Source organism: Schistocerca americana, chromosome 5 (assembly GCF_021461395.2).
Source record: "Schistocerca americana isolate TAMUIC-IGC-003095 chromosome 5, iqSchAmer2.1, whole genome shotgun sequence".
NCBI classification, from domain to species: Eukaryota; Metazoa; Arthropoda; class Insecta; order Orthoptera; family Acrididae; genus Schistocerca; species Schistocerca americana.
Window position 1 is genome coordinate 653,430,798 of NC_060123.1, and position 12,007 is coordinate 653,442,804.

At 44.0% G+C, this 12,007-nt stretch overlaps 1 protein-coding gene and 1 non-coding gene across 2 annotated transcripts in view; one reads left to right on the plus strand and one right to left on the minus strand.

Moving 5' to 3' along the window:
• Nucleotides 1-12,007, minus strand: part of LOC124615806 (junctophilin-1) — an 873,471-nt gene that overhangs the window by 270,279 nt on the left and 591,185 nt on the right. The window contains exon 4 of the mRNA XM_047143946.1: nt 4,930-5,097. Coding sequence (XP_046999902.1) covers nt 4,930-5,097 — 168 coding nt within the window. The remainder of the gene's footprint in view (nt 1-4,929; nt 5,098-12,007) is intronic.
• Trnal-caa lies at nt 6,001-6,075 on the plus strand. Its single transcript has one exon. It is a non-coding gene; the product is annotated as a tRNA-Leu (tRNA).

The following is a 12,007-nucleotide window of genomic DNA, read 5'->3' on the forward strand; positions in this document are numbered from 1 at the left end:
AAGAGAAGTGAAGGACCTGGTGCTTGGAGACTAGCGCAACAGATCGCGGCGGTAATGGACATAAAAAAATTAGACGTCTATCAGTTTTTAACATCTGGCATGACATTTAGAGCTTGATGAAGTTCACCGGCGGCTGTTTGCACGACTGTTCACACTCGTTCAGAAACCCCACCGAACCGAGACATCAGCAGAAACGTTGCAACTGTGCTCGGCCAACTCGAATCAAACAGAAAGACCGTATATTGTATGATTACAAAATTGCAAAAGAATGACTGGAAGCAGTTCAAATAAATGGCTCTGAGCACTATGGGACTTAACTTCTGAAGTCATCAGTCCCCTAGAACTTAAAACTACTTAAACCTAACTAACCTAAGGACATCACACACATCCATGCCCGAGGCAGGATTCGAGCCTGTGACCGTAGTGGTCTCGCGGTTCCAGACTGTAGCGCCTAGAACCGCTCCGCCAGCAAGCAGTTCGATAAAATATGGGTGTGGAGCGATCTGAAGCGGAACGACCACATAAAATTAATCACGTGTACGGCAGATGCCAGACTAAGATTCACTAGAGGAATCTTCAGTAAATGTAGTCCATCAACAAATAAAGTAGCTTACAAAACACTCTCTCGACCAATACTTGAACACTGATCGTCAGTACCAGATAGGACTGGTAGAGGAAACAGAATAGTTCAAAATAAGAGCAGGATGTTTCGTTCCAGGTTCATTGAGTAAGAGCGAAAGTGTCACTGAAATACTCAGTCAACTTGTAACAACAATAACGTTGTACTATTGTACATATAATAATATTTTTCTGATTTTTCGATAAATTAGTGTAATCGATGTTCTGATTTCATTTCTTTTTTCTTTCATGCCATTATGTTAAAGCAACTGTAAACAATTTTCGATGTGAATATTAATGTTTATGTCAAATTTCAAGCAATATGGTAATAGAATTGAAGTGTAACAAATGTTGTAACTGTTGTAAGATGTTAAAGTTGTAATTGTGCGTCTGGTTCATACGTAGGCAATGTATTAGGATATGTAGAATGCAAAACCTCGGGTGAATACCCTGTCTGTAAGGGAGCGGTAAAAGGTGGATGGCAGGCGAGCGCGGGAAAATGCACGCGGGCGCTGCACGGCACAACGGGCTCAGCAGTAGTAGTTGGAGTTTGGCATTGGTCTGAGCAACACGTCCTGGATCGAGGAGGCTCTCCTGGAAGACGTAGTTTCATTGAGCCTCTGATATGCCGTTCCGACGCCTATACAGCATGGCAGAATTCCATAGGCACTAAATGGAAAAGTATTGCGACGCTAAGAAGAAATAAAGTGCCGATACGTCAAGAGCCATTGCTGTGGTTGTATGTGTGCTTTGTGCCTCGCCATCTCGCCGCCCGCCAACTGCCGCATCGATACGAACAGGTTGAACTTTTTAGTACTGTATTCGTATGGACCAGTGTTACTTTTATTCCATACTGTTCAATAACAACTTAAATTTTATCAGAACTGTCCTATCATTTAATTATCCTCACAACTAACCTAGACAGGGTCCTTTCCAAATGTTGCGCAATCCGAGTGTCCCGAAATGAAGAATTAAAGTTTATGTTAATAATAATTACCTGCAGACCTAGCTATGTTAGAATGATGTTTAAAGAACTATTTTTTGTTAACGAACTAATAGACGAATAACAAAGGTCTGACAAAGTTGGAAGATAATTTTGATATTGATTTAGTAATGAAGATAGATTATTTCGAGACAGATATAATGGTATTTAAATGAGTAGGAAATAAGACAAAAAGAGTAGTAAATCATATATTGGAAATCTTGAGGGCATAATGATTTCAGTAATTAATTGTTTTAATACAGTGCTCATAACAGTTTCAGGGTCCCCCCCCCCTTTTTTTTCATTTGAATTCTGAAGTGTTCTAAACTGATTTGACCAGCAAAGTCAAAGCCAAAATAGAATCCAAAATTTACCAGTGTTTTACCTTTATCAAAATTGACATTGTGTGTGTGTTTCGAAAGTGCTATTTCTAGGGTAACCTATGCCCGATTTTAATCAGATCAATAGACAGTACGAAGTTTTGTAGTAAACATTATAGTGTAATGTTATGTATTTATGGTTTATCCATATTAGTACAGAAAGTGAAATTATCAGTTCAGTAGATTTTCTGGTTCTAAAATTTACCATATTATGCAGTGTTATTACGTGTTGTTTTGTATGAACGTACATCAACATGTATAGGGAAGAAACTCAGTTAATGCCTAATTAGGCTGGCGACCGTATTATTAGTAAATTGGTAGCATATTCTGTGTTGTTTCTTGTCCATCCTGACGTGTAGTTGCATTTCGGACTTGCTTGACGTATCATTGTTATTACAGAGTGGGTGCAAGTCTGATATGCCTCCATTCAGGTACACGCGGTCAATTTCTATACAAAAACCCTTTCTCTTAAGGTGAAGCCCGTCAACTTACCATAGTACAGGCTTTAATGAGTATCGTGTGCACACGAGCAGCGTTACAAACTTCAGTGGCAGAAGCTGCAAGAGCGGCGTTCTGCTTTACTGTTAGAATTGCAAGAGTGTACATATCTAGAAGAGTCAACGAGTATGTTATATCGTCCACAGATTGTGGCGCCACACCAAAGTCTGCAACGCGTATCGGTACCAGAGACATCAGCGATATCTCGCTGCAATCGTTAACGATGAATGGGAGAAGCTGAAGAAGACACGCCCTCTCTCTAGCATAGCAGCGCCCCCACACAGAGGTCAATATAGAGTCGAGCCTGGAAGCGCTCTGATCCATTTCGGAGCTTCAGGTAAAGCAGTTAGTACGGCTGAGCAGGACTCAAATGGAAAATGTTTAATATTGTACTTGAAGAGAAGAGGTTGTTAATTAGCATATCAAGTAATGCTTTAATAGTCAATGACAGTTGTAAATTATCAAGCACTCCTGTAGAAAAGGATTGTATTAAGTATATATTTTTATCATTCATGGAATATTTCACACGTTTAGTTGGGATATGCCATCTCCCAGAACAGTCAAAGAAAGTCATAGCCGAACTACTGTAGTTTTGTCGGGTCATGACACAATGTATTGCTTCCTCCCCCGCATATCTTGTGGAAAGACTATGAAGATGAAATTAGGAAGACTCGAGTCCAGATGGAGGCTTACCGGAATCTTTCTTCTCGCGAACCATACGCGACTCGAATAGGAAAACGGGGAAGAGATATTGGTACACAAAGTACCAATCGCCACAATCAAAATATATCAGACTTAATGTAGATGCAGAAGCAGATGTAGATATACTGTGTTAGCCGCCTACTCAGCACGGAGGAGTGCTAGATGTATCACTAAGACCCCGAGACAGAAGACCACAGCAAAGGGGGAGGGAAGGACTAAACTTGTGGATTCATCACCACAAAATAGGCAAAGACACAGCTATCACCGCATGAGATACGCTGACAAGGGATCTCCCCATCGCACTCCCCTCAGATTTAGTTATAAGTTGGCACAGTGGACAGGTCTTGAAAAACTGAACACAGATCAATCGAGAAAACAGGAAGAAGTTGTGTGGAACTATAAAAAAAAAAGCAAAATATACAAACTGAGTAGTTGATGCGCAAGATAGGCAACATCAAGGACACTATCAGCGCAGGAGCGCCGTGGTCCCGTGGTTAGCGTGAGCAGCTGCGGAACGAGAGGTTCAAGTCTTCCCTCGAGTGAAATGTTTAATTTTTTATTTTCAGTTTATGTGACAAACTCTATACGTTTTCATCACTTTTTTGGGAGTGATTATCACATCCACAAGAAAACCTCAATCTAGCAAGGTGGAAGAATCTTTTTACCCATTGACCAAGTGTACAAGTTAGGTGGGTCGACAACACATTCCTGTCATGTGACGCACATGCCGTCACCAGTGTCGTATAGAATATATCAGATCAGACGTGTTTTCCTGTGGAGGAATCGGTTGACCTATGACCTTGCGATCAAATGTTTTCGGTCCCCATTGGAGAGGAACATCCTTTCGTCTACTAATCGCACGGTTTTGCGGTGAGGTCGCAAAACACAGACACTAAACTTACTACAGTGAACAGAGACGTCAATGAACGAACGGACAGATCATAACTTTGCGAAAATAAAAAGAGTAAATTTTTCACTCGAGGGAAGACTTGAACCAAGGACCTCTCGTTCCGCAGCTGCTCACGCTAACCACGGGACCACGGCGCTCTCGAGCTCTCACTATCCTTGATGTTGCCTATTTTGCGCGTGGTCTACACAGTTCGTATATTTTGCTTATTATGTGATAGTTCCATACAACTGCTTCCTGTTTTCCCGATTGATCTGTGTTCAGTTTTTCAAGGCCTATCCACTATGCCAGCTTATAACTAAATCTGAGGGGGGTGCGATGAGGAGGTTCACTTGTGAGTATTTTTGGGACTGCAATGGTGCAGTGCAAAAATTATTAAACTCGTAAAAAGCAAACCGATGTCTCCTGACAAGGTTACAGGAGGCTCTCAAGAAGAAGCGGCCCGTGGAGGTGTGCAAATGGTTCGTTTTGCCCCACGGCAACGCCGCGCCTCATTCTTTACAGTACAAACTCACCCATGCTGCCTGCTTGGGCTATCAGATTTTGACTGAGACACCCATATCTTCCTGACATGTCACCATGTGACTTCCTTGACTATCATCGTATGAATAAACCATCATCCAAATCACAAGAGATTTTCGAGGTGTACTGATTCCTGAAAAGCCAACACGCAGACTTCTACAAATAAGATCTCCACCAGGCCCTCCACCGTTCTGGCAAATGTGTCACACTGAAGGGTGCATATGTAGAGAAGGACTAACACCAAGTTGCAGGATCCCAGGCCTACTTGTTCTAGGTGATAATGAAAGCCTTATTACTACCCCTGGTAGTGACGGACTTACCTCGACGACGAAGCTGGCGTTGGAGTCGGTGTGCACGGAGGCGTTGGTGACGGCCGACTGGGAGGAGTCGGTGCTGACCCACGAGGTGGTCGAGCCGGTGCTGCGGATGCTCGCCGACGTGCCCCGCTTGTCCAGGTCGCTGGCGCTCCGGTGCTTCAGCTTCAGGCCCTGCAACACGGCCACGCGCCACAGTTGCTGCTGCTCTTCACCGGGTCCCACAAGCAGACACGCTCATCACTTTCAGGTGTTTCTTTACAAAAGAAAATTCAGGAGTACTGCCCCAATTTAAACGTCGCGCCACTACAGGGGTGACTGATATAGATATTAGTCCCAGTGGCGTTGAAAAACAGCTTAAATAACTAAAATCTGATAAAGCTCCAAAGTTCATTGGAATCTCTACCAGTTTCTATATTAAATTTGTGGCTGAGTTACCCTCTCTTTTAACCATAATCTGTCCCTCGAACAAAAAAAACTCTAACTTTCCAGAATGAGATTTTCACTCTGCAGCGGAGTGTGCGCTGATATGAAACTTCCTGGCACGTTAAAACTGTGTGCCGGACCGAGACTTGAACTCGGCGCACACTCCGCTGTAGAGTGAAAATTTCATTCGAGAAACACCCCCCAGGCTGTGGCTAAGCCATGTCTCCGCAGTATCCTTTCTTTCAGGAGTGCTAGTTCTGCAAGGTTGGCAGAAGAGCTTCTGTGAAGTTTGGATGGTAGCACACGGGGTACTGGGGGGATTAAAGTTGTGGGGACGGGGCGTGAGTCGTGCTTGGGTAGCTCAGTTGGTAGAGCACTTGCTCGCGAAAGGCAAAGGTCCCGATTTCGAGTCTCGGTCGGGCACACAGTTTTAATCTGCCAGGAAGTTTCATATCAGCGCACACTTCGCTGCAGAGTGAAACATCTCGTTCTGGAAACATCCCCCAGGCTGTGGCTAAGTCATGTCTCCGCAATATCCTTTCTTTCAGGAGTGCTAGTTCTGCAAGGTTCGCAGGAGAGCTTCTGTAAAGTTTGGAAGGTAGGAGACGAGGTACTGGCAGAAGTAAAGCTGTGAGTACCGGGCGTGAGTCGTGCTTCGGTAGCTCAGTTGGTAGAGCACTTGCCCGCAAAAGGCAAAGGTCCCGAGTTCGAGTCTCGGTCGGGCACACAGTTTTAATCTGCCAGGAAGTTTCAAACTGTAAGTTGGTTGAAAGAAAGCACAGATCACGTATCACGTCCGAACACAAGAAACGTTGCAGAAGTGATCCGCAAAACTACCGTCCGATAACCTCGACATTCGTTTCTATAGAATCTTACAATCTCAATCTACAACGTAATGAGGTTTCCGAATAGAATGACCTCCTCTATACCAACCAGTGTGGACTCCGAAAACGTCGCTTATGCATACCTCGACTCGCGCTTTTTTCATATGGCACACTGATAGTCACGAATTAGGTCAGCAAGATACATACAGTATTTCTTGACTTCCGGAAATCATTTGACGCAGTAACACACCAAGGTTTGTTAAGGTAAATCTGCTCATAAAAAGGATCGAAAGAAACTTGTGACTGGTTTGATGATTTTTTGGCAGGCAGGTTCCAGGACGCTATCTTGGATGGAGAGTCAGGGACAGATAAATAACTTAAGGTGTGTCCCTCCAAAGTGTGTTAAATCCCTTGCTGTTCACGTTATATGTTAACGACCTGCCAGACTTTTAGGAAATTATGCAGTTATCTTTAATAAAGTACTGTCAGAAAAAAAAAAAATTGCACAAAGTTTCAGGCAGATCTTGTCAGAATTTCGAACTGGTGGGCAAAGGCTGCCAGCTTCCTTTAAATATTCAGAATGTATAATTCTACAACACTACGAACGGCAGCAACATTACGGTGAAAATGTAAACAAAATTATACAAAGTAAAAGTTTTTAGCGTGTACAGGAGATGCTGAAGATTTCATTGTTCGATTAGGTGGGCGATTGTTGGCGTAAAGGATTGTGGAGGCTTCTACTTCTAATACAGTTCATTTTCTCTGGGAAATTGTGTGCTACTTCGCTTATGAGCCACGCTGATTAACAGTTATTGCCACAGCATGGATGAACTAGTTCTTAGTCTGGAGGAAGGTACAGGTGCATTACCTGAGAAAAATGAGGGATGGTTCTGCATGTCCCATCCTCGGTAAACTATACCTTGTAACCTTTTCATCCATTTCGTCAGTTTTGCATGATTGTCGGGTCTTTGCGGAGGAGTTTGGTTTATTAGCGTACTTTCCGGTTACTACCATTCCTCTGTCGTCTTCCAAACTTAATGACGTCATTCGGTACGTTTTTTTATGCGAGAATAGATGGATCAAGCAAACCTCTACCTATACGTGTTGCCCTTCTATTGTATACGTTCAATATCCTCTAATAATCCTATTTGGTGTGAGTCCCACCGCTTCAGCAGTATCCTAGAATGGCTCGCACAAGCGTCTTGCAAGGAATTCTCCTTGTAGACTCACGGTATTTTTCCAGTCACCTACCAATGAATCGAAGTTTGCTATCTGATTTATTATGTCTAGGGTCATTCAATTTCCTACAAACTGTTACACACAGCTATCTGTATGAGTTAACTGACTCCAAAAGTGGGTCACTGATAATGCAGTCATAGAATGCTACGTTTATCCTTTTTGTAAGATGAACCATTTCACACTTCTAAATACTTAAAGCTTGTTACACAATTTGAAATATTATGAAGATCTGACAATATTTGTACAACTTCTTTCAGACAGCACTTCCTTACAGGTAACTATAAAATCTGCAAAAGTCTGGGCCTATTGTTAATATTGTCTGCCAGGACATTAATATACTATATGAAAAGCAAGAATCGCAACACACTTCCCTGGATCACTTCTAAATTTACTTGTATAGCTGATTGTCTATTTATACAAGACGTAAACGATAACTGCTTACAGCGTACCACAGTGGCGTAGAGCAAGTCGAGATACGCGATTTCATACAAAACGCTTGTGGTCCATAAAGTCGAGAAAGTACCACACATTGACCCAGAAAAAACCCCTAGCTACAGCGCATGCGCGGGATTGAATATTCTCTCGCTCTCTGCGCGAAAAACCCTAGAGAAAAAACGAAATGGACACTTTCTTGTAAGAAATTTAATGTAATTTCATTTTGTACTGGTATACATTTAATTCACAAACGCAACCTACGTCGGTGGCATAACAATAGTCCATAAGATGAAGACCAAAGAAGGCCCAATACGGGAAATAATTTATGCAGTTGCTATTTAATGTACAGTGGCAGGAGGTAATTCCACGAACAATACCGGTAAGTGTGGAAGGGGAGGGTGGTGTTTCAAGGCCACTTTAACATTTTTGCTTGAATAACTGGGCAACAGTGGCTGTGGCGAAAGCGTAGTACAGCACAAATTAAACTAGATAATTAAATTTCTATTTTTGCTTGAATAACTGGAGAACAGTAGCCTCTAGCGAAAGCTTAGTATAGTACAAATTAAACTAGATAATTAAATTTCTACAGAAAAGTCCATGTTTTCGTTAAGATCAAGGCTTTGCACGCAGAGAGCAAGAGGATATTGAAAATCTCGCGCACTGCGCATGCGCTGTAGCGTAGGTGGGCGCTGTGCAAAGACGCAGTGCACGGGGAAACGCCAGAACGTTGGACATGCCTGCGAGCACGAATGCATAAAATCTTACGAAACATCCTGCACTGCTGCCCATACAAAATCACCCATGTTCAGGAGTTGCTTCCTGCTGAACTGCCAGCAAACAAACACTCGCTCTGGAATTCCTAGCCGGCCGAAGTGGCCGATCGGTTCTAGGCGCTACAGTCTGGAACCGCGCGACCGCTACGGCCGCAGGTTCGAATCCTGCCTCGGGCATTGATGTGTGTGATGTCCTTAGGTTGGTTAGGTTTGAGTAGTTCTAAGTTCTAGGGGACTGATGACCTCAGAAGTTAAGTCCCATAGTGCTCAGAGCCATTTGAACGATTTTTTTGGAATTCCTTGTCCGCATAGAAGTGGATAATGAACGGCCATGGAACAATATGTACACAGAAGAAGCTCATTGCCATCTCCAAAAACACGTCACTATGTTGAATAGCAGAATATGGGCAACGGAAAGTCCGCACGCACATCAGTCGGCACCACTTCATTCTCCAAAGGTGGCTATGTGGTGTGGGTGGACGGTGTTGTTTATCGTAGGGCCGTACTTTTTCGAGGAGATAAATGCTGCGGGTCCTGTTATCTGTACCATCAGTGGTATACGCCATGAGAGCCTTTTGCACACCAGTGTCATTCCAACAGCGTGGATGTGTGGGTAGGACCATTTCTATGCAAGATGGCGCTCCTCCACATATTGTACAGCCAGTGAAACAGTTGCTACAGGGGCATTTCGAAAAAGCCAGAATTGTCAGCCGTCACTTTCTTCAGCCAGGCCGTCCAGATTACCTGATCCTAATCTGTGTCACTTCCGGCTGTGGGAGTTACCTGAAATGTGTGTTCAGTGTTCCAGTTACGAAAGTAACTGAATTGGAAACATGCAATGCACAACGCATTTTGAACGTGACCTCCGAGACAGTCTCAATTGTTGTGGAACATGCTGTCTCTCGATTTCAACTTGTGCCAGGGAACGGTAAATAGCACATTGAACATATCTTCCACCAGTCTCACAACATCAATGTCATTTTGATTTTCATGCGGGTTTTGGTCCCAAGACAATAAAAAACCGATTTTTCCCATCCAATGTGGTACGACCTTGCCGTGGTGGATGGGCTTACCCGACTAATAGTGCCACAATTACTGACTGCCGAACTTTTACAAAAATGGTTCAAATGGCTCCGAGCACTATGGGACTTAACTTCTGAGGCCATCAGTCCCCTAGAACTTAGAACTACTTAAACCTATCTAACCTAAAGACATCACACACATCCATGCCCGAGGCAGGATTCGAACCTGCGACCTTAGCGGTCGCGCGGTTCCAAACTGTAGCACCTAGAACCGCTCGGCCACTCCGGCCGGCGAACTTTTACAGCCATGCACATTGAACAGAATGGATGGTTAATGTGCAACTCAAATCATAGCGGTCGATTGCGATTCATCTCTCATTTGTAGCCGAAACCATTTACGTGATAAATCTTACAGCGCCATCCATGGGTAACTTTTTTCCATGACGTTTCCCTCTGCGTCTATAATATGCTGCTCAAATTTGATGCCATTCTGAGCAGCGGTCCTCTTTTTAAAGCCTCTTGTTACTGGAACTTTAATTATGGATGCCCTGTATTTAATCTACAAGTACCGGATTTATATCACTTCTCTCCGAAGCACACAAAGTCTTCATGGCTTTTAAGTTTGACTTTATAATGTGACTCTTTTGGAAATGCAAAACCAGCATCTGCGCGTTGTTAACATGTACTACGATTAGCACTGAACTTGCGTTTTGGCAAACGCCACGCTGCTGGCCGAGAAACACCATTTCCTACGTCATGTGGAGAGCATCCAGGCGGAGCAAATGGAAAGCTTAACCGCGTGTCGCGCAGGCGGAAAAGTTGTGGAACCCATTTTCCGGACTGTCGGTCAAAGAAACACCCGCTCCTCCTTGAAGTGACGTGCAGGGGGAGGTCACACACCAGTATGTCCTTTGAAGCACGACTCGCGCCGCTGCATGATTTGCGAGCCGCTGTCATGTATGCAAATAAAATTAGATAAAACTAAAATTTTCATACGAATGAGGCGATAGCCGGCGACAGAAAGGCGTAATGAATATTTATGTAGCAGTAAGTAACACGTTCCTTTTTTTGTTTATAGAGCACCGGAGTTCACAGTTCCAAATAAAACAGACTGGAAAAGCCGTCTACCAACCAGACGAACTATTACTGGCGCGCCCCGTTTTGATGTTTTCCTTCTACTTATTACTGAACTGTTCGTATAGAAATATGTTGTAAAACGCTGCTGCCGGAACAGAACTCTGAGGCAGATCAGAACATCAAAATAACCTTTTCAAATCTCAGACATCTACGCTGCATGTATTCAGACTTACGCGATGAATAAAAATTTGTGACAAGGCCAGGATTCGAACCCGCGTGTCCTGCTCACTTGACAGGTACGCTAACTGCTACGCCACCCTGACACAGTGGCTTTGCACAAACGCACAGGCTACCCTAGTACGCCTCCCTCCTCCATCCAAATTCCCATTCATGCCTCAGCCCACTTGAACATGAACAGCATTGCAGATGATCTTCAGCTCTATTGAAACAGCACATCAGCAGCGAACGAAAAGGGGGATTCTGGAAGAAGCCGAGGCATAGGTGCTTTAATCAAATGAAACCATGGTTCAAGAGACTTTTTGAAGTCTTAAGCATTTATGATGTACGTATGCTGACTTATGACATGAATGAAAATTTGTACCAAGGCCGGGATTCGACCACTGATCGAGTTTAGGTGGATAGCATGTGGGCTGAAGCGCTAATCATAATTTGGATGGAAGGGGGAGCGTGCTAGAGTAGTCTGTGCTGTTGTCGGAAGCCACTGTGCCATCGTGGCATAGTAGTTAGCGCATCTGCCTAGTGAGCTGGAGACCCCGGTTTCGAATCCTGGCCTTGGCACAAATTTTCATTCATCGCTTCAGTCCGCATAATTCAAAATAACGATCTTCGTTAGGCTTGTTGCGCTGTCCTGTAAGCGTGTCTACAGAATTAATGATGACGTTTTGAAGAAATTTACGCTGATGAGACAAAACATTACGACCGCGGCTCATCGCGAAACTGAATACCACCTAGTGGTGTTGCGGACACATGGCACACCAACGGAACTACATAATCGAGGCAGAGACGAATGGGGAATTGTTCTGCCGACAGGTACTGGCTGCAGATGGGGAATCTACTGACGCACAAGCGACTCTGACAAAGAATAGACTGTGATGGCCCCGTGCCTGAGTGGATGCATCTCGGAAACGGCACAGCTGGTCGGCTGTTGGTGTCCAGGTGTCGTACCCATCTATGCAGAGCTGTTGAGGGCCGGTGAAACCACGAGTAAGCGAGTAGCTCACGCCTTGTCAGGAGGTGTAGGTCGTTCCCGCCTTGTTACGGAACGTGG